Source organism: Chiloscyllium punctatum, chromosome 27, assembly GCF_047496795.1.
Source record: "Chiloscyllium punctatum isolate Juve2018m chromosome 27, sChiPun1.3, whole genome shotgun sequence".
Taxonomy (NCBI): domain Eukaryota; kingdom Metazoa; phylum Chordata; class Chondrichthyes; order Orectolobiformes; family Hemiscylliidae; genus Chiloscyllium; species Chiloscyllium punctatum.
Window position 1 is genome coordinate 4,403,893 of NC_092765.1, and position 23,744 is coordinate 4,427,636.

Sequence of the window (23,744 nt, forward strand, 5' to 3'; positions counted from 1 at the left end):
GTGGGATTTGAATTTGTGTCACCAGAATAATACTGGGTCGCTGGATTAATAGACTAACAATAATACCAGTGGACTAACACCTCCCCTAAGACAGACTTGAGACTAAGAAACAAAATGAACAAAACTGTGCTTTTGTCTTGAACTGTTGGAGTTGTAGCAACTTCTGTTGGTTAGCCATGAGGTGGGCATTTGATGGCAAAATATGAAGCATTTTGAACTTCGAAGTTGTACAAGGGACATGAATGTAAAGCTCTGCAGGATACTAAATATTTCAAAATTCAAACATTAACTCTGTGTTGATTGCAGTCATCCTAATCCATATGCAAATTGGGCAATATCAATTTGAATACTGTGCTTCAGTTAAAAAAAAGGTCAGAAATGCCCTTCCTACCAAATAGATTTCAGTGTCTTTAAGGAACACCTGAAATATCTAATGTCTTATGTCCATAGGTGAGCTACCTTTATATTGTTTTGGCAAAAACATGAGAACAGAAGATTTACGAACAGGAGTAGGCTCTTTAATCCACAGACTAAGTAAGCTTCGCTTGGTCAGGAAGGTCACTTCAGGAGTGAATCATAGCCTGAGTGAATAGATAGTATATAGTTTGAGGAACTTGGAGGCAGTGTGGGAACTCTGTGCACAGGGGAAGAGGTGCTTTTTGCTTGCTTTTTTTAAGAAACTGGATAATTTGAAACCCAGGATCAGGGGCCAGCACAAAAGTGTAACATCATAGGTAAACTGTAAGATCATTGGTTGATAACTACAAAGTGACTATTATAGGTTACTTTCAGACTGAAGGTTAATAGAGGAAATATTTACAGGCAAACTAAAAGACCAGTACAATATGATTTTAAAAAAATCAAATTATGAACTAAGTAATTAAGATGGGTATGCTGAGACAAGTGGCCTGTTGTAACTGCATGGTGTAGGAGCTGGTGCATTTACCAGGTACCAACAATGCGGAAAGCAGAAAGAGGTTCTGCTGAGGGACAATGAGTATTTAGGGGCTAAACAACAACAGAACCAAAAAAGGGAATAGTCTCTGGATTGCTGCCTGAGCCATGAACAAATCAGCACACAGTCAACAAGGTGAAAGAGGTAAACATGTGGCTCACAGGTTGGTGTGGGAGAAATGGGTTTGAATTCATGAGACAATTGGTGCCAGTTCTGGGTGGGTGGGTTGGGGGCAGGGGGTGAGGGGAGGTGGTAGTTGGGTGATGGTGTTCAGTTGGTTAGAAAATTATGGAGAAAGTTCAAGCAGGGAAGAGGTTATAAAGGTTTCTAGAACAAATAATGGTGCAGAGTGTGTGGAATGGGTCAGGAATCTAACTTCAGGCACAGCAGGTAAGGGGATAACTATGAGAGGGAGGCAGTCAACATAAGACGAAAGGTGTTGTACTTGTTAAGGGTGAGGACCAGTTCGGCCAAATGAATGAGTGTGTCAGTGGAAGGGTACTGTTGGGGACGTCTAGAGAGGAAAAAACGGAGGGCTTGGAGGCCCTGGTCATGGCGGATGGAGGTGTAGAGGGATTGGATATCCATGGTGAAGATGAGGCGTTGGGGGCCGGGGAAATGGAAGTCTTGGAGGAGGTGGAGGGCGTGGGTGGTGTCTCGAACGTATGTGGGGAGTTTCTGGACTAGGGGGGATAGGATAGTGTCAAGGTAGGTAGAGATGAGTTCAGTGGGGCAGGAGCATGCTGAGACAATGGGTCGGCCAGGGTGGTCAGGCTTGTGGATCTTGGGAAGGAGGTAGAACCGGGCAGTGCGGGGTTCCCGGACTATGAGGTTGGAAGCTGTGGGTGGGAGATCTCCTGAGGTGATGAGGTTCTGTATGGGCTGGGAGATGATGGTTTGGTGATGGGGGGTGGGGTCATGGTTGAGGGGGCAGTAGGAAGAGGTGTCCTCAAGTTGGCGTTTGGCTTCAGCGGTGTGGAGGTCAGTGCGCCAGACTACCACTGCGCCCCCTTTATCCGCTGGCTTGATGGTGAGGTCAGGATTGGAGCAGAGGGATTGGAGGGCTGCACGTTGTGAGGGTGAGAGGTTGGAGTGGGGGAGGGGGATCGACAGGTTGAGGCGGTTAATGTCCCGGCGGCAGTTGGAAATGAAGAGGTCGAGGACAGGTAATAGGCCAGCGCGGGGTGTCCAGGTGGATGCAGTGTGTTGGAGGTGGGCGAAGGGGTCCTCGGAAGGTGGGTGGGAGTCCTGATTGTGAAAGTAAGCTCGGAGGCGGAGGCAACGGAAGAATTGTTCGATGTCACGTCGTGTATTAAATTCATTGATGCGTGGACGGAGGGGGATGAAGGTGAGTCCTTTGCTGAGGACTGATCGTTCGTCCTCAGTGAGGGGGAGGTCTGGGGGATGGTGAAAACTCGGCAGGGCTGGGAGCTGGGATCTGGTGTGGGTGTGGAGCTGGGAGTGGGGTCGGAGCCAGTACCTGGAGTGGGTGTGATGGTGAGGGGAATGGGGGTGGAGGCATGAGCAGGGGTAATGTTCCCCTCGGGGTTCTGGGGCGTGGGGATAGTGACAGTGGGGTCTGTAGGGGGCATGTCAGCAGAATGCAGGTGAGTGGCACTGGTGGGGGCGGAAGTGGTGGTGATCATGGCAGTAGGGGTGGTGGAAGTCACTGAGCGTGTGGCATCAGCGATGATGTGAGGGCCGGAAGTGGCTGTGGGAGTGGCCATGATGGGGGCGGAAGTGACATCATCACTCAGCGTGGGGGTGGTAGCTGCATCAGCCGCATGGCTAATGGCGTTTCCGAGGCCAGGGGAAGCTTCTGGAATGTTTGAGGAGCGCTGGTTATGGAGGTGGGTGGATAAAAGTTTGTTGTACTTACAGTTTTTGATGTTTGAGATGGAGTTGAAATACTGATTGTTGAGAGTATGAATTCTCCTGAGGATGTAGTACAGAGTGGGTCCTTTGCAATTCTGAGAGAGTGTGGCCCTCAGCTGAGGCAGGGCTGACTGTAGAGAGGTTAGGTGCCGGCGCATTGCTGCAAGCGTGGAGCGGAGGATCTTGAAGGAGAACTGTTGCTGGTGTTTTTGAATCTGTAGTCTGTACTGTTTGTCCTGTTCAGGTCCGAACTCTGCTGGTTTAAAGGTGGTCTGGAGTCCATGTGGAATAAGTTGGTTACGGAGGCAGGCACTGAGGAAGCAAATGTGGCTGTGGTACCGAGTTTGTTTGACGACATGGTTGAAGAGTTTCAGAGCAGAGGAAATGACCTGGGAGTTGCAGTGGGAGAGGGACTCCCTGAGATTCTTGTAGAGAGAGGAGGAAAACCTCTTCAAGGCAGGCATCCTTGCAAGAGGATTCGCAGTCGGGTTAAAATCAATGAGGTAAAAACAATGACTGCAGATGCTGGAAAGCAAATACTGGATTAGTGGTGCTGGAAGAGCACAGCAGTTCAGGCAGCATCCAACGAGCAGCGAAATCGACGTTTAGGGCAAAAGCAGAAGGCTCGCCAACTTTAAGGGCATTTAAATGGTCATTGGATAAACATATGGATGAAAATGAAATAGTATAGCATAGATAGGTTTCAGATTAGTTCCACAGGTTGGCGCAGCATTGACAGCCAAAGGGCCTGTATTGTGCTGTAATGTTTTATGTTCTATGGTTTATTACACACTTCTGGAGCACATGGGTCTTGAAGCCAAGCCTCCTTACTGAGCAGCATGGGTCACTACTCTGCTGTAGAATTTCTCATGACATAAATATTTTTTGTGTCTTACAGTGTACCTGTGGATGTGGTGGAACTTGAATTCAGGCCTCCTCGTTCAGAGGAAAGAGCACTATCAATGTCCCACCAGGGCCCTTTGTCATTACTTTTTTTTGATGGAATAAAATGCATCTATCACCATCATGAGAGATAAAAGAAAAGAATCAGATTCCTTGTGGAAATCTAAGTTTTTTTTCTTCATATTAACCATTTTCTATATTCTCATATAGAAATACCAATTTGGGTCAAATAAAACCTTTAGAGACAAACTCAGAACAGCCCTTGACCACCCTCCAAGCCTAACCTGAAGGTAATAACATTCATTGACATTGCCCTGAATAACTGTACAATGCCCAATGGTCTGTTTTCCAGAATCCTGCGCACATTTCCTCAAGAACAGTTTCTCCCCTCTTTGCCAGCTCTCCTCATATACCAAAGATACTTAAGAAAATACTCACTAATCTGGATTCATTGAGCAATGTCATGCAGTTCAGATTATACAGGTTTTTAGTTTTGACTTGCACAGTAGACTATTCCATCTATTCCAATAAGTTGCAGTGTTGGCGTGGTCATTACCTAGAATCCCTACAGTGTGGAAACAGGCCGTTCGGCCCAACAAGTTCACACCCACTCCCTGAATAGCATCTCACCCAGACTTACCCCCTTACCCAATCCTAACGGTGCAACCCCCACGGCTAATCCACCCTAACCTACACATCTTTGGGCTGTGGGAGGAAGCCAGAGCACCTGGATGAAACCCACGCAGACACAGACAGAATGTGCAAACTTCACATAGGCAGTTGTCCAAGACTGGAATTGAACCCAGGTCTCTGGCGCTGTGAGGCAGCAGTGCTAACCACTGAGCCACAATGCTGCCCTGATCAATCGCCTTCAATTACTTAATGCAACAATGAACTGTTTTTGTTTACAAAGATTCCAGTTGGAGGCGGATTCCGAGGAGCTGAATCTACTACAAAGAGCTGGCTAATACTGTGATCACATCACCAATAGTGATGTATAAAAATGCTTGGGTAGATGGTCAATGCCCTTATCTACAAAACGAGACCTCCTGCATGAGGAAGATGAATCCCAACAAAGTAATATAATGTATTCATTCCTCCAGGCAGACATTCCATACTGAACTAACTGCTCCTCATTGTCACTGAAGCTAAAAGAGACAAAGAGCAGGTTGTTTGATCTTGTCCACAGTATGGTTTTCCAACAAAAGTGAATCGTAGTCAGTTGTAAAGCTTTGCTCTCCGATATCATCATTCAGCATCAAAATGCCTCATAATTATTTTGTAGTCTATTTTAACTCTACCATCCTTCTTTAAGATAGAGAGTTTAGTCACTCCTTGAAATAATTCAGGGAAAATTGTTGCAAATACTATTTGATGTTTTGACTCATATAAGAGAATGAATGTGCTGGTATTATGAAGGTGTGGGTGTACAGTACCTTTAAGAAAGTTAAAAGCTAGCAGAACTTACCTGACAGTGCCATATGTTCTCAACAAGACACAATGTAGTATGTCATCCAGCAGTTGCCTGGAGACAAAAACAGATTTCAGTTTAGCCAATCAATTTACATTATACCCCAAAATGCCAACCTCCAATTAAGTTTGAATTTAGTATATTGACAATATTAAAAGCCAATGAAAAGGTCTAATGATTTGGGGTATAAGACAGGAAAAATTGAACAGTTGGAAGAGAACTGCCACAAGATGTAGACTGCTAGTCAGAACTGTCTGAGAGGTACCTGTCTAGAGAAGGAGTTTGCTCAGAGAAAAATATCAACACCGACCTGCAAATCTGCAAAGAGAAGATTCGACTGCAGGCTGGTTTTGAAATTTGAATTTTTCAGTAAATCTTAATCAGGGATTTTATCGGACTAGTATTATAAAAGGGAAAGTAAAAGATAGGTTAGAAGAAGGAGTCGTTGTTAGTTGTTAGTTAATTATTCTTATACTTTATTTATACTTTAAGAAATAAAGTTGTTAATTTTTAACTTTAAATAGTTCTTGGCCTATTGAATTTTCAAAGATTATTGCACGGGGTAAATCTTTTCTGTGTTGCTGGTTTAAATTAAGCAGGAGGATTTACCTCCTGTCGTAACAGTTTGGGGGCTCGTCCGGGATCTGAACCCAGGACCTCTTGCTCGATTTTTGAGTTAGTAGCACATTCTTGCAGGCTAGTATCTGCTCTGAGCTAATTTTGAGTCGTCAGAACTGCTGCACTGAACTGCAGATGAGACTTGAGCATTTCCTGAAAATTGATTGAATAGAATAGCAATTTATTGTCACTTATATTTAAGACAAGGGTATAGGTCACCACAATTCGGCATTGTTTTAATGAGAAATTATTAAAATAAATTATTGAGATGAAGTTAGGACAAAGTTCATCTTTTGTTCCCTTCATGGCTCCTGGGTTTATGGAGTAGTTATGGGATGCTGTTGCTGAAGCTGTCCCTAGGGCTAACATTGCAAGGATTTCCGGACTGTATCGGCAGCGCTGTCACTACCAAAGCCATTGCATCACTGGCTTTTCTCCAGAAGGGACAGACTATGCCCAACAAGCCACCACCACTTCAATCACGGCCACAGTACCACCACAGCCACGAAGTTATTATTATTTAGAGATTGATATTATTTATAAAGTGGAAATGCCATAACTCCCCACTTCTTATCATAGAACATAGAAGAATACAGCGCAGTACAGGCCCTTCGGCCCTCGATGTTGCGCCGATCAAAGCCCACCTAACCTACACTAACCCACTATCCTCCATATACCTATCCAATGCCCGCTTAAATACCCATAAAGAGGGAGAGTCCACTACTGCTACTGGCAGGGCATTCCATGAACTTACGACTCGCTGAGTGAAGAACCTACCCCTAACATCAGTCCTATATCTACCCCCCCTTAATTTAAAGCTATGCCCCCTTGTAATAGCTGACTCCATACGTGGAAAAAGGTTCTCACTGTCAACCCTATCTAACCCTCTAATCATCTTGTAAAATCCTCTTTCTCTTTCTGCATTGTCTAAAATTCTGAGAAATTGCAATACATGAGAAATTGCACCTGGAACAGAAGGTTGCTGAGCAAATGATATCAATTAATGTCATGTCTCTTCTAATGTTTGTTCACAGCACCCCCTCCACAGATTAGCAGCCAGTTTTCAAACATGAAGGAGATAAACAGTTGATTAAAAATGGAGGGAAGCAATGGTTAAAATGTCATTTGATTTTGGATGCCCCACATTGCACTCCCAAGTAATTTGAGGGTCACTGTTGAAGTTTTGTACGAGCGTGAAGTATCTAATTTCTGCCAGTGCTGTGACCTTCTTCTGAGTAATGGGAAGATCTTGTATTTTTCACAACAAACAATTTGCCAAGGCAGAGCTTTCATTTCTGGTCTCCTGACAAAGCTAGAGTGAGTTTGTTCTTTATATTTTGCATACTTAGGAACCCAGATTTGAAGTAAGCTTTTGAAAGATTTATGTTCCATTCTGCATTTCTGATCTAGCATGGTGTGTCTATTTGAACTTGAAAGTGCTGACAAATCAGGACAGAGATTCCATATCACTCAGTTAGATCATTTATTAAATGCCTCTTGAATGCTCTTCCTTTTTTGAACAGAGTTGAAAGTCACCCAGAAAAGAACAGGTAAATAAAGACAACAGATTATTCGACATCTTGAATGCAGAAGTTTGGCTGAGCTGGAAATGCAGATGTAGGAAACATTGATCCGAACTCCGATATGACCTGTGTGCCAATGGAAGCAAAATTATAATATTTTTAACATCTGGTGAGGGATAGTTTCTCCCCAGAAGGCAAAGATGTGTGATAAATTTCAAACACATTTCTGTGATCAGAATGCCCACTGTCGATTTTTAATTTTTTGGCAATCTCACTAATCCCCATCAAATTTATGTTCCTTTGAGGCTCACTGCTGGGTGCCATGTTGAATCATTTTGACTGTTTCTTCCCTTTCCCAGTTCCTTTGCATTTCTATTGACCTTATTTTGATGTTGACTGATTTCAAAGTCTCTCTGCCCTTCAAAAACTGCTCTTGAAATTCTGAACATCTATAGCTTTTATCCAATGGCTAGTTAGAGATTGAAAATACAGAAATTGGGCAAGAGAGAAATTTTCAAAAGTTACAAAACCCAAGAGTGAAGGATTTTTCTTCTGAACTTAGAGAAAAGCACACCAATATTTTGTTAAAACACCTCTTCCAGTTCCTCTTCCAACTGCTGTTTTGAGAAATGTCCTTTTGAAAGAATAGGAAGCCTAAATTAAATAAGCACCTGTTGGTTTGCAGTGATTGGTCCACACTGGTATGGTTGAAAAACAAGTGACCTCATGGAGGTGGGATTATCTTGCTACATATCTTGGCATCATGAGTTGGATGATGCTGGTGTCCCAATTTCTGGGGTCAGTGTTCAAGATCTTTGAGTGGAAAGTGATAGATGAAGTCAGAACCTGCTTTACACATTTTGGTTTCTCCTTTCACTCTTAGACCACTGTAAGCCTTTCTTTATGAAATTCATGACTTGAGTCATGATCCTCCAGTCCTCCTTATTAGGACAACTCTAGGATGACCAACCTTTTGTGAAGGAAACTTGAAGTGAAGGAAAAAGCGAGAATGGTTACCTAAGGCATTGTGATGTTGCTTTGAATAATAGTCTCTCAATCCCCATTTTCCAAATTTTAGGACTTTTAGAATTTAAATCAGTGTAAAGCAGTTGTGTAAAACAGTATGATGTCAACTAAATTATGTGCTTTATCACTGGAGAAACTTGCAAAAGAATATCCATTCATACTAAAATGGATAAGTAAAGCACACATATCTTCCCTATTGGCAGAATCAAAAATAGACCCATGATGTAAAAGAGACAATCATTTGGAGAATGAACATTGCTGTGCCTGGGGTAGATAACCTGTGACATATCATATTCATTTAAAATTGTTCTACTAAATTAAATATTTCATATGGAAGCTCTAATCACATCAAATTAACACAAGAGGTTTATTTTGATATTAACTAAAATATCATATTTGATCAAACATACTACACATTTTCCTCACCCTAACGAATAAATTAATTTCAAACGTCAAGTCTTAAATTCAGTAGAACAACAGTATGCTTTCTTTTTAAATTTAACTATGTGCTCTTATTTTGGCTAATCTGACAAAATATTTTCATTTCTCCGATTTCAAATGTTTATATGACACTATAATCTTCAATATATTATGTGTAAGCCTGTTTACAGATATAAATAGCAAGATCATATGTAGGCAGTTTAAAATAAACCATCATGGTTTTTACTTTTTAAATTTGTTTTAACTATAGGTGCTTCTATAAAGTGTAGGAGTTCACAACCCAACACCTATTCCAATGCTGCTAACATTAACATTCAGAGAGTAAACCATTTCAACTGTACTAAAGGAGAACACACACATCACCAAATCACCAGCCATAATAAAAATGTCAGCTCCTAAGGAACTTTGTAATGGCTCTGAAGAAACCGAAGGTGTTCCTTTGGCCAATGGGTCTCTAGATGTAAAAGATGGTCAGTATTCAAATGCATACACTTATAATGAAGCAGATACTCTGATTCAAATGGATTCAGTTGGTATTTGTCAGACTAGGAAAACAAAAAGCTGTTATAACGAGGAAAGTCTTAAGTCAGACATAGGATCAGACAAATCCAGCATTGGTAAAGCTGAAACCAATGAAGTTACAAAAGAAAAAATGTCCTCTGATTCACTCCATAGAAGTTTTCCAAATGCTACAATGGGAACTGGGAAAAGAAATATTAACAACATTGTGGCATTGCTGAAAAACAAATGTGGCAATGGCAAAAGTAATTTATACCCTGTAGTAACTTTAAGAGATATCATGAAAGACTTAAATCTCTTGTCTAATGACGTGCAAAATAATGGCATCCAGCTCAGTTGTGGTGCATTTAAAATTGACTCCAGCACCTTTCAAAGTAATGGAAGCAAAGTAGCAAAAAATGAAAAGACAGGATTACAGTATAGTTTCTTTTCTTCAGTTGTGCTTGCTAGCAGTATTAGAAGTCCAGAAGAAAGCCTGCATATAGGATCTAAATCTCAGATGGCAAGCAGAAGGCAAGAAATGGATAGGACGCAAAGGAAAGAAAATACAGACCATCGCGAATGCAGGCGTGTTGAATTTGAAAAATTTGATCCAGCCAACCCAGATTCTAAAATCGAAGCTCTGATCTCATCTGCCGTGTCACCGAACAACAATAGCTTTTTTGAAAATATGTCATCATTGTACACTGTCCCGGAACATAGACACCATGTAAAGTGTGAAAGTTCTAAAGCTGGGATTCTGAAACACAACAGTCAGAATGAAGAGGAAATAAATGCTGGACTGCTTTTAACTGAAACTACATGTAAAAAATACGCTTTGAGGAAAAAACCAATGATTCAGTATAATCGCGAAAATAGTTTGGAACAAATCGAGTTTGAAAAATACTGCAAGAGTCTTTCCATTCCTTCAGCATCTGCAGAAGCGTATCAAGATTATGGAGCAGTCTCTCGTTTGCCTCTTAAAAGGACACTTTTAAATAAGAACCCAAAAACTAAATGCAAAGGCAGTCGGAAGATGTTAGTTAAAATAGCAAAAATCAATACTCAGAAGTACCAGATGTACACAGAAAGAAAAACAAAAATGTGCCAAAAGCTTTTACTGCACAATAACGTGAGTGCAGGAGTCAAAACACATCACGTTACTCTGCCAGAGCAAAACACAGCTGCATTACCAACAGTGAAGAAAGGTAGGAGAAGCAAGGTGATGGTGTTACCGACAAGTGATATTCCTGTCGTTATCAAAAGGAAAAGAGGTAGGCCAAGGAAAGTATTACCTGAAGGTAGCAGTGAAGCTACCAATCATGTGAAGAGAAAACCCAGGCATCACAAACTTTCTCCACCGCAACCTACTTATATTGCTGGATCCAATGATAACACAACAGACTACGCAGATGTTTTGTCCAAATTGGCTTTTTTAACTAAACAGAGTCTGATCCTGGGTCGATGCTCACCACCCAGGTGTTGGTCACCTAGTGATCCGGGATCATTTCAGAGATCAGCTTCTATGCATCAGGACATGTCTCAGTTTTACCGTACATTGGCAGGTACTCGAAGGAGAGGTGGAAAAGCAGGGTGTTCACGAGGAAGGCAACTGGGGCAATTTGCAGAATCGTCTTCTACTTTCAGTGATTTCTTTGAGGGCATTGGAAAGAGAAAGCGGATATTCTTGGGTGAAACCAAGCTGTATGCCAGAAAATGCAAATGGGGCACAGAAATGAAAGAGAAGCCTGTTCAAAGGAGGAAACCATATAAGCGTGCACTACCATTTCCAGAACACGGAATTTTTCGGAATATGAATGCTGAAAATTCAGAATGGGCAAGACAAAATGAAAACTTTTGGCCTGTGGGCCAAGGTTATCCTTCGAAGCAACCAATCAGAAATGGTTTGTATCCATCTTACCCTGGTATGTCTACACAATCATTTCCCAATACTATTTGGGAGTCCGGTTCTATGTCAAGGAATGGCTATTTGATGGGTTGTTTATCCTCCAACCAAAGCAGTGTCGCTCAACAAAGTCCAGGCTGCATTGCTGGCTATTTCCGGTCCTTACTTGATTCGGATGATTCGTCAGACTTGATGGATTTATCATTTTCGCAGACTGGACAAGAATCATGTAACCTGAGTGGAAGCTTTGGTGTCAGCAATTCAGCGCAGCCATCAAGACACTTAACTCATTACCAGGAAGGATTTGATAAAACTAATTCTCCTAGTTGCATTGGCAGCCAGCAACATACAAATCAAACAGGACAGACTTATCCACAAATGATTGCAGACAATTCAGATAATGTTGATTTCGGCTCCTCGTATCATCCTTCTGATTCAGAAACTTTCCAAAGAGTTGCTGCTCAGCCACCTCTTTCGAGACCGACTGGACTCTCATGCCAACAGACTGCAGATAGCTTTGTTCAGTATAGTAACTACAGACCGAAAGCTCAAAGTTTCAGTAATTCAGATGTGCTGCCACAACCTCGAGAGTATTCTGGCCTTGACTTTCTTGGTAACAGAGATTGCACGTTTGGCTATGATACAAGCAATAATGTTACTTCTTCACAAGCCAATTCAACTGAGACATACAGTCATCATGTAATTGGATCAAATCTACATTTTAATAAGACATCTTCATTTAACGCTTTTAAGCCAGTTCACAGTCCTCTGACTTTACAAACGTCTTTAACTTCTGAGAATCAATCTGATGCAGCCTGTTCCATGGACCACGCATCTCAGAAATATTTAAATTCATTGCAGTTATCAGCTGATACCTCCAGGATGGCGTTTTCCAGAGGTCTACAACTGAGCTGCAAATCCAGTTTTAATCTTTGCGATGGGAATATGGCGTATTTTAATCACCATTACACACCAGTGTTGGATTACAACCTGAATGAGTCAAAAGACATCTTGGATATTTCAAACTATACACCCCAGAAAGTAAAGCTAAGGTCCTTTCCAGAGACTTACAGTGAATCCTCATCCCACTTTAACACATCTTTTGAGAATTCTGAAGGAGGTGTTAACATTTGTGGTAATATGGCAAGTGAAGAGAAATCTAGTCTCTCAAGTCTAGAAAAATTGATGATGGACTGGGACGAAACAGTACCTATTGAAAGATCTGGACCGAAAGCTGGTTCCAAACGTCAGTGGAACCATCATGTCCCATTCCCCACTGATTCAAGAGCTGTGTATGGAAGACGGAAACGAGTTGATATGTCCAGCCCTTCTCAGTTGATTTTTCCAGCTTCACCCTCATTTCCTTCTAGAAAAGGTGCATTACCAAGACAGATGAGGAACACCAGGGGACTTTGTGCTTCAAATAAGAGAGAACAATTTATTCGCAAATCAAAGCTGTTACAGAGAACTCAAGGAACCAATCCTATATTCTCTGAAAGTGCGGACTGTGCTTTAGATTATGGCTACAGTCCAGATAGCAGTATGCCCCCAATACTTTGTAACACCCAAAACTTTCAAGTTCAAAAAAATGATCAGAAAGAATACTGTAGCTTATACTCTTCAGGCTGTTCGACACCAATGCCTGATGAAAATTATTCCCCAATATTTTCCGGCAGTGATGTTCAAGAGACTCTGTATTCAGACCTAAAGCAGTCTACATTAGAAACTGAACCATTTCAAAGCCCTCACCAGCAGCTATCTGCCCAAGCACTGCAACATTCAATCAACCCTGATCATGAAGGGCTTCTGTCTGAGAACCAAGATTTTTTTAGTTTGCGCACCCCTGGGTATGTGGACAATCTAGAGTCAAGTGAAGGGAAAAAACATTCAGCTTTTTACGATGCATTGGAAAACAGCTCAGGAACAAATGTGGCTCCAAGGACAACACCAGCCAACAGAGATTTATCAGTGTCACAGCTCCAGTTTGATCCTGATAATCCACCTCTGGAAACAAGCACCAGATATTTGCAGAATTCTACCAGCTGCAGTTCATTAGTTGAGAGCAAGAAAGAAGCTGACATGCCCCTGTTTGTAATGCAGGGAAGACATAATCCACCCAGTTCTGCACCCCAAATGATCCCTCTAAATATGGTAGCACAAATGGACAAAGAAACACAGAAGATGGCGATAGATTACAGCAGTTCGGTATACGCTAATGCAATGTTATCTACAGCAAATGCTTCGCCTGCATCAAGTGATTCTTCTATTCATGTGGACAATAACTACGCAGACAAACAAGGGAACCGTAGACAGGCACCAATGGGCTTACTACTGGACCAAAATCAGGATGAGGTGTACACAGGAAATGCTTCACAGTGACTTCTGATGACATTGCAAAACATTCAGTGCAATTAGGTAAGAACATTGATCTTCTCCTAGCTTCAGCCAGTGATGATAATTGTTTCTGATTATGCTCATGTAGTGTTTATCAGTTCTGCCAGCACATTTTATATATGATGTACTGTACTACTGGTTAGCATTGGGGTTATGTTTATTGTATGCCTCAAGAATTATGCTTCTGTATTCCAGTTTAAGATGCAAAGTTCTCTTTTTCTAAGCACAGAATGTGAATATATGTATGTGTTTTAATTATAATCTAATCATTATCTTCTTCCCCATCACCTATATATATGGCATTCTTTTAGGAATCTGGATGAAATTATCTTGATCTGACAAAGCACCAATCATTCACTGTGTCAACAAAAGAAAATTGTTGACTTTAATTATTTTGCCTTCCATTGTCAGCTGTGTTCCTCTTGTCTCTCAAAGTTAATGGGAAAATACTGACTCCAACTTGATATTCCATCAAAAACAGCAACTTGAGCTGTATTCTGGCTAAATAATCAGTGTCAGCTGGAAGATCTCTTATACTTTCAGTCTTGACAAGAAATGTTCATGTGAGTGTCGTCTTTTTTACCATGAAATTGAGTTACAAGGAAGATTCCAAATTGAATCCCTGTTTTAATTCTCCCATCCATCTTCGTGGAAGGAGAGACAGGCTCTCTCATTCCCCACCGAAGAAGAAGGTGCAAGAGAAAAGGACTTCAATGAAAATCCTCTTCCTCTGTGTTAAGGGAGGAATGCTGAGCTTTTGTTGACATGTCAATGTTTAACTTAGAATAGAATAAGGTTTATTCTCGTGTGTTTTCAAGAAGAGGAGTACAGTAAAATGTTTACAATGTCACCTCTCAAGGCACCATCTTAAGTACAAAGTATCTAGGTACAAATTTTAGATGCTAAAAGAAGAATAAAGAAGAAAATAAGTTGAATGACCATTAATTTCATCTCCAATGATTCCATCCATTTTTACGGATTACTGGTTCTAAGTTAGGGTCCAAAGTCACACGATGCCAGGTGATAGTCCACCAGGTTTATTTGAAATCATGAGCTGTCGGAGCTCTGCCCCTTTGTCAGGTCTGTCTTCTCAGATAAACCAGTTGAACTGCAGACTGGTATTGTGTGAATTCTGACCTTGCCCCCCCCCCAAGTCCAACATCGGCACCTCCACATCATCTTTATAAGTTAAACGTAGGGGGAAGAAAGAAAGAGCTGAATTTCAACAGTGTATTCTGAATAACTGTCCTTGACGTTAAGTTGTCATTTCACAATGTTTGGCATCAGTTGTCGTTGTAAAGTTGAATTGAATCAAGAATTGGCCCAGGGGATGGTAGACATTCACTCCCTCCGCACCCTTTAATGATCACTCTCACCCTCTGTCCCCTTGAACACTCCCTCACTCCGCCCCTTTTAACACTCTCACCCTCCGCCCCTTTAACACTCACTCACTCCAACCCCTTTAACACTCTCACCCTCTGCCCCCTTAAACACTCGCTCACTCCCTCCACCCCTTTTAACACGCAATCCCTCAGCCCCTTTAACGCTCTCTCCCTCCGTCCCCTTTAACTCTCACTCTGTCCGCTCATTTATGCTCACTCCCTCTGCCCCTTTAATGCTCACTTCCTCCACCCCTTTAATGCTCACTCCCTCCGTCCCCTTTGTCGCTCACTCCCTCCATCCTCTTCAACACTCTCTCCCTCCGTCCCCTTTAACAATCACTCCCTCTGTCCCCTTTAATGCTCACTCCCTCCATCCCCTTTAACAATCACTCCCTCTGTCCCCTTTAATGCTCACTCCCTCCATCCCCTTTAATGCTCACTCCCTCCGTCCCCTTTAACGGTCACTCCCTCCGTCCCCTTTAATGGTCACTCCCTCCGTCCCCTTTAACGGTCACTCCCTCCGTCCCCTTTAACGGTCACTCCCTCCGTCCCCATTAACGCTCACTCCCTCCGTCCCCTTTAACGCTCACTCCCTATGCCCCCTTTAAAGCTCACTCCCTCCGTCCCGTTTAACGGTCACTCCCTTCGTCCCATTTAACGGTCACTCCTTCCGCCCCTTTAACGCTCACGCCCTCCGCCCCTTTAACGTTCACTCCCTCCGTCCCGTTTATGCTCACTCCCTCCGTCCCCTTTAACGCTCACTCCCTCTGTCCCCTTTAACGCTGTCTCCCTCCGCCCCTTTAACGGTGACTCCCTCCATCCCCATTAACGCTCACTCCCTCCGTCCCCTTTGTCGCTCATTCCCTCCGTCCCTTTAATGCTCACTCCCTCCGTCCCCTTTAATGCTCACTCCCTCTGTCCCCTTTAACGCTGTCTCCCTCCGCCCCTTTAATGGTGACTCCCTCCATCCCCATTAACGCTCACTCCCTCCGTCCCCTTTGTCGCTCATTCCCTCCGTCCCTTTAACGCTCACTCCCTCTGTCCCCATTAACGCTCTCTCCCTCCGGCTCCTTTAACACTCACTCCCTCCGTCCCCTTTAACGCTGTCTCCCTCCGTCCCGTTTAACGGTCACTCCCTCAATCCCCTTTAACACTCTCTCTCTCCACCCCTTTAACGCTCACTCCCTCCGCCCCTTTAATGCTCACTCCCTCCGCCCCTTTAACGCTCACTCCCTCCGCCCCTTTAGCGCTCACACCCTCCGTCCCCTTTAACACTCACTCATTCCCTCAGCCCCTTTTAACGCTCTCTCCCTCTGCCCCCCCATAACACACACTCCCTCAGCCCCCATAACACTCTCACCCTCAGCCCCCTTTAACACTCACTCACTCCCTCTGCCCCCTTTAATGCTCACTCACTCCCTCAGTCCCTTTAACACTCACTCATTCCCTCCACCTCCTTTAACACTCTCTGACTCCCTCAGCCCCCTTTAAAACTCACTCACTCCCTCAGCCCACTCACTCAATCTCTCTGTCCCCTTTAACACTCACTCTCTCCCTCCGTCCCTTTTAACGCTCTCTCCCTCCGCCCCCTTTAACGGTCTCTCCCTCCGTCCCCTTTAATGCTCACTCCCTCATCCCCCTTTAATACTGTCTCCTTCAGCCCCCTTTAACACTCATTCACTCCCTCTGCCCACTTTAACACTCACTCACTCCCTCAGCCCCCTTTAACATTCACTCCCTCCACCCCCTTAACACTCACTCACTTCCTCCGCCCCCTTAAACGCTCTCTTCCTCCGCCACCTTTAACGCTCTCCCTCTGCCCCCTTAAATGCTCTCTCCCTCCGCCCTCTTTAACACTCACTCACTCACTCCCTTCACCTCCTGACACACTGATGTGGAGGAGCCAGTGTTGGACGGGGTGTGCACTGTTAGGAATCACACACCACCAGATTATAGTCCCAACAGGTTTATTTGGAAGCACTAGCTTTTGGAGCACCACTCCTTCATCAGGTTGCTGTGGAGTAGGATCATAAGACACCACATTTATAGCAAAAGATGTCAGTGTCATGCAGCTGAAATGACATATTGAACAACTGGACTGAATACTCTAGTTGAGATTGAACTCTGTTGTGTCGTGACCACCTCTGTAGCTCACCTACCCGCGATGACATCAGTCTGTTCACAATCATCACGAGGTTGACCTTGACGTGATTCCACCCACATGTTCGAGCCATGGCATAGGCTGAATATTTCAATGTTACCCAACTTCATCAGTGTCTCAGCTCAAGATGCTGCTGCCCTGTAAGCCTGACCATTGCAGGGTGCTCCTGCCCTGCCTATCACACCCTACTCTCTGTAAACGTGAGGTTAGCCAGAGCATTGCTGCCCATACCTTGATTTCCTTCCCTTTCACCCCTGTCCTCGTCAACCTGTGCTGGATCACCAACGTCCAGTGTTTTGTTTCTGGACCATTTCATGGCCTTAGACCTCCACACCTCTGTAATCCTCATTAGTTTCTCAACTTCTGAGATCTCTGTACTTGTCTAATCCTTGCCTTTTAGACCATAAGACAGAGGAACAGGTGTAGGCCATTCAGTCCATCAGGTTTCTTCTGTCATTCAATGAGATCATTGGCTGATCTGATCATCCTCAACTCCATTTTCCAACTTTACCCCATAACCCTTGATTTCCATCATGATGAAGAATGGATTTTGGCCTCTAGTGTACTTATTGACTCAACCTTGACAGCCCTCTGCAGTAGAGAAACTCTGTGTGCGTCCCTGACTTTACTTGCTGCCCAGTTGGTGATGGGCTGTCAGTGAGGGAGGTCAGAAGCTCTGGAATACTGTCCTTGGCCACCTCCAACTGTCAGCCATTCTTCCTTCCAGACACTCCTTTATGACCCTTGCGTTGACTGAGCTTTTAGTCATCTGCCTGGATACCATCCCGTGTAATGTGCTTCACACCAACCCCCGCAAAGTCCCTTGCAGTGTTGTTACATTAAACATGCTATGTAATATTATTGTTGTATCTGGTATAATCTCATCAAATCACATTCTGACCGATCCAGGCCACCTGTCTGATGAAGAATTATTTGAAGAAGGCAACGCCTAGCAGGGTTGGGGGGGGGGGGGGGTGGAGTGTGGGGGTGGGAGGGTTGTGGAGGTGGGGAGTGGAGTTGGAGGGGGGAGTGGGGCTGGGGGAGCTGTGGGATTGATTGGGGGGGGCACAGGGAAGTGAGTGGTGGCACTCCCATTGAAGGTGGCACAGATTAACTTAGAAGATTTACGTGAACAAATGAAGGAACTCTGGCAGATGGTTTGGGGAGGTTTCTCTGAGGCTCTCGGTACATTTTCAGGACCCTTCTAATGGAGGATGATTTGATTGCAAAATGATCGCTAGATGATCAGTTGGTAAATTATGTGAACAAATTGGCTGAAATTGATCAAGTATGTCTTGGTCATGGCAATTCTCTTCAACTCTTCGTTTTATTGCTGGAAAAAGGGAAGAAGTTGATCCCAAGATAATGTTCATTGTGTGTTCTCTGGAATAAAATCTATGAGAGTAATAAGAGGGAGTGTCTGCTTCTAACTGGGACAAACAATTCTAAAGTCGTGTGCCATTGGGAATTCTCTCCTTTCCCCTGGAACAACCCTCATTTAACCCCCTGCCCTCCTCTGTATTAGTTGTTGATTTTAACTATTTAGGCTGAAGAGCATTATGCCAAATATTGAATTCTTTCCTTTTTAAAGCTGTGTGGAAACAAATACTTTAAAAGACACAGATAAGGAATGTCATTTGTCAAAACGGACAATGGAAGACCATTAATTGGCAATCAACACTTGTGCTTTCTTTTCATCCCACATGGGGAGGGGCTTTATTAAACTTGGGACTTTATTTTCCTCTTTTGTGAGCTGTTTGAACTTGCGGTGTATCAAATCAAATCTTCATATGTGCATGATTTTGCTGTGGATGATGTTGCCCTGTACTAACTCTTACACTGTTCCAGTCACAAAGGCAACCTGCCCAGTGGATGGGTGTGTAAAAATAATGTTAGCTTTCAATTGCTCCAGCAGTGTAGCTGCTTACATTTGCTTAGTGGTAGCACATTCATCTGTAGGTCAGTAAACTGGGTCTGAAAGTCCCAATTCAGAAATCTGAGCTTGTAATTTAGCCCGATGCTACAACTGCGTTGCTGAGAGAGTGCTGTGTGGTCAGAGCTGATACATTTCAGGCAAGACGTTAAAGCAAAGTCCATACCAATTCTCTCTATTGCGTTAGAATCTGTGGCACTATTGGTTACAAAGTAGGAGAGCACAGCAGAGTTCTAGCATGTCATGTCCTACCAACGTTACGAAAATGAGTTATCTTATTTGTGTGTAGAGTTTTGATAAATGAAAATTGGTATTACACTTCTGTATTACATAGGTTTCCTTCCTGAATTATTGTCGATGACATGTTTTGTTCAGCACCTTGTTTTTCAGAGGATTTGCATCTTTCACTGCACTCTTACAGACCTGAATAACAGCATCTTCAAAAAGAGCAGGAGCCATATGGCACGTGGATGGTTTGCCGCGCATAATGTTTTGAGAGACACAGACAATTTGGTAACGCACCACTCTGAGTGGAGCAAATCAAATTCTGCCACTCGGAAATTTTGGCAGAAAACATGTTTGAGTATGAAGACTAGAAGATCGGCAGCAAAACAAACCAAGGGCAAAATAGGCCCTGATTTAGGGTAAAATCTGTATTTGAAGATATATGATTATGGAGGGAATTGTATGTGACCCTTCCAAATACTTTTCATTCGAGTTGGTAATTTGACAACAGAAGCAGTTCTGCTATGTGTTGACTGACTGGACAGGTGCCATCTTTAAACTGCATATTATTCACAAATCTCATGCATTTAGCTGTTACCCATCAGGCTACTTTCCACCCACCTGAGAAATGGGATAAGACACGCTGCAGAACACAGAATGATAGTTAGGTGGGCTCTTCAGGTCACAAGTGCTTCCCAGTTGCCATTCCTTCTCATTTTCAATTCACGTTTTCTGTAAAAGAGAAATCTGTCAAGGTACAAATCTGTGGGCGGCACGGTGGCACAGTGGTTAGCACTGTTGCCTCACAGCGCCGGAGACCCGGGTTCAATTCCCGCCTCAGGCGACTGACTGTGTGGAGTTTGCACATTCTCCCCGTGTCTGCGTGGGTTTCCTCCGGGTGCTCCGGTTTCCTCCCACAGTCCAAAGATGTGCAGGTCAGGTGAATTGGCCATGCTAAATTGCCCGTAGTGTTAGGTAAGGGGTAGATGTAGATGTAGGGGTGGGTTACGCTTCGGCGGGGCGGTGTGGACTTGTTGGGCCGAAGGGCCTGTTTCCACACTGTTAGTAATCTAATCTACATCCTTTGCACCTTTTTGCAAAGGTGAAATTCCCTTTGTTTTCAGCCCCCGCTCAGTGACCTCCTCTGATTGCTCTGGTATGGCTGGCACAGAGTGAGTCCCAGTCCAAATGTGCCACTAAAAAGATAAACTCTGTTTCTCGAGTCTGCAATGTTATGTTCCCCTTCAGTCCTTGGGTTCAGGTGCACATTATATAATGGTAACCTCCACAGTGTGGACTAATTACCAGTAATCTATCCTGCCATCACAGAAGAAATGTAAGTTCCATGAGTTGACCCAGCTGGTAATGATCTGGAAGTCGCTCTTTTCCAGTCAGCATGCCCAGTGCTCAAACGTAATCCTCAATTCTAATATCTGGTTCACTGGAGCCCATTTTGTGATTCTTTTAATGGACAAAGATCATTTCCATTTGTTGATTTCTGTCTACAAGATGCAGAATAAGGCCCATTAAAAAATGTATAAAATCTCAATATAATGTACACCCTGAAAAGCCAAACATTTGCTGCCCAGCTCAGCGTGTTTGAACCCTGTAGTGGAGGGATGCTGAAGGAGAGTATCAGACTGCAGTGGCCCCTCCAAACCTCCTTCCACAATCAACAGTTTTTAGAATATTTCCCTGCTGCCTTCCCAAACTTGGTTGCCACTGTCCAGCTTTTTCTGTCTCCTCTGTGAATACAAATTCTCAATTCTGTCGTTCTGCTCTGGATGACACTGCCAGAGATTGGAAAGAGAACGTGTACATGTGGAAGACATTAATCAGGATGGAGGGAGGGTATGGGGAACACAGTGGGAGGGTCTGCTCTATCTAGATGTCCACTGTGTTCCCAAATCCTAAGCCCTCACTACAACATCCATATTGGCAGATCTTGAGCCCCTGACAAAGTTACCACAGTCCCAATCTCCACTGACTGCAGCTGAGAGAGTGAAATGCATTATGCTGCTGTGACTTGCAATGCATCCATCTCTGGGATACTTTGTCAGTTTACTTACTGGAAAAACTCAGCAGATCTGACATCATCCGTGAAGAGAAATCAAAGTTAACGTTTCAGGTCAGGTGAGTTCTGAGGAAGGGTCACCGGACCCAAAACATTAACTCTGCTTTCTCTCCACAGATGCTGCCAGACCTGCTGAGCTTTTCCAGCAATTTCTGTTTTTGTTTCTGATTGGTTCTTTTGGTTTTTAACTGCACGTCAGTCCTACTTTAGGCCAAAGCACCTTCCATTTTGCCGATGACAGCCCCTAACAAAGATGTTCCAACTTTAGAATTGCCTCCTGTGTGTATTTGCATCTTGAAACTCATATTGCAATTCCCAACTGAGCTACCATACTCCCTCAGACACAGAACTCCATATTTCCTAGTCTCTCCTCAGAACCTCAGGCTGCGCCACTTGTTGGATTAAAGAGCCATCATTTGCTGCAACTCCTGAGCATCCTGCAAAACAGATAGCTTATACTTGGACACTGTCTTCAACTTCTTGAAGCATCTTGAGACATTTTACAGGAGCATTAACAGAAAAAGTCCTGCCGAAGCTCATGAGATATTGGGCGGATTGGTCAAAGATATAGGTTTTAAAGAGTATCTTAATGGAGGAAAGTGATGTGGAAAGTCAGGGAGGCAATTCCAGAGCTTAGGATCAGGGCACCTGAGGACAGGATCACCAGTGGTGAAGCGTGTATGATTGAGAATGCACAGGAAGCTGGAATTAGAGGAGGTTTGTAGGACTGGAGGCGATGACAAAAATGCAAGGGCAAAGCCATGGAGGGATAAGAATTTTATATTCAAGCTGTTACCTGACTGGGAGCCATGTGGGTGGATAAGCACAGGGGGAGATGTAGGAGGCAGGACTACCTGCCAATTAAGACATAAACTTGAGTCATGCAAAATTCTGTGGAGGGTAAAATACAGAAGAGTTGCTAGGAGGTGAATTGCAGTAGTCAAGGCCAGAGAGACAAGGAAAAACTTGAGCAAACAATGAGCTGAAATAGGATTGAAACTGGGAAATGTTAACAAGGATAAGTCGAGTCAGTTTTAATGATGGCACAGATAGGTCATTGGATGCTCACCCAAAGGTCAAATGTGACACCAAACTACAAACAAAGCAACCTCAAGTGAAGTTATTTACATGTGAGGAATGGGAGTTGGCTCAGCTTTAGTGGGAAACCAGATAATTAGAGTACCAGGAGTGTTGGTTTGAGTTGTACAGGGAGTCGGATTTGTTAAAAACTTTCTTTCCTGTCTTCCTAGTGTTGTGTCACTTAACGCTCCTTGCAATTGAACTGGAGCCATCCAACCCCTTCTAAATTAGAAGGTAAAAGCAAAATACAACAGCTGCTGGAGATCTGAAACAAAGAATGTGCTGGAGAAACTCAACAGGTCTGGCAGCATCTGTGGAGAGAGAAACATAGTAATGATTCAAGACCAGCATAACCTTTCTTTGGAACATTAGCCCTGTTTTTTTTTCTCCTCTGATGCTGCCAGAGCTGTTGAATTTCTCCAGCACATTTACTCATGCTTCTAGCCCCAGTGCCTTCTGAGCTGTTTGGTCTGGATTTTCAATCCTGTTGGCTGTGCTGAGACAGGAGAGCTCTGACTGTATGAACAGGACCTTTAAACATACCTGCTTGGACTTTGGGTTTTGTGACTGGGAGATCCTGAAAGATCCAAATTGGGCTATTGGTTGTGGAGAAGGGCCGGATGCAAGGCTATACCCTGGGGTCTAGTGCCTTACCTGAAATTTAGAAATAAAAAAAATGGAATATCCCTTCAGTTGTCAGTCCTTGTCCCCTTACCAGTGCCCCTCCACCACCCCTCCTAATGGCCTCTCATACTCCCACAAGCCCAGCTATGGTCTCCACCAACCATGGCACCTCATACCCTTGAAAGATTCCCAACTCTTTTTTTAGCCATGGCCCCCTAAGGAACTCTTCTCAAGTTCCAGGGCCCCCCTTTCAAACATGAACAGGTGGACAGAAAATAATTTATTATTGAACACCCTGTGGCCCCCTTCAAATGTGCCAGGGCCCCTGAGGGGACCGTTTGGCCCCCATTGAGAATGGTTAAACTAAGGGATGCTTGTGCATGCATGCCCATGAACCTTTGTAGCTGTGCTATCACCTTCATACCCATGTTGACAGCACTGAGTTTGTGCATTTTTATGCTCACCATAAAACCATTGGAGAGAACCTGGGCTCCCTAAAGGGTACCTGAGCTTTTTCCAAATGTATCCTATGAAAAGCGGACCGTGACTCCAGAGAAATGCACATAATTTTGATCAGATCTGACCTGCTATACTGTGTAAACTCTGAATTTTCACATTTTTTGGTTCCCAAGATCCCACTGAAGTGGTGGTGGCT

General features: G+C 43.6%; 1 protein-coding gene across 1 annotated transcript in view; it reads left to right on the forward strand.

Moving 5' to 3' along the window:
- ahdc1 (AT hook, DNA binding motif, containing 1) overlaps positions 1 to 23,744 on the forward strand; it is a 207,661-nt gene that overhangs the window by 164,793 nt on the left and 19,124 nt on the right. The window contains exon 5 of the mRNA XM_072547958.1: positions 9,769 to 13,631. Coding sequence (XP_072404059.1) covers positions 9,831 to 13,595 — 3,765 coding nt within the window. The 5' untranslated portion in view covers positions 9,769 to 9,830 and the 3' untranslated portion in view covers positions 13,596 to 13,631. The remainder of the gene's footprint in view (positions 1 to 9,768; positions 13,632 to 23,744) is intronic.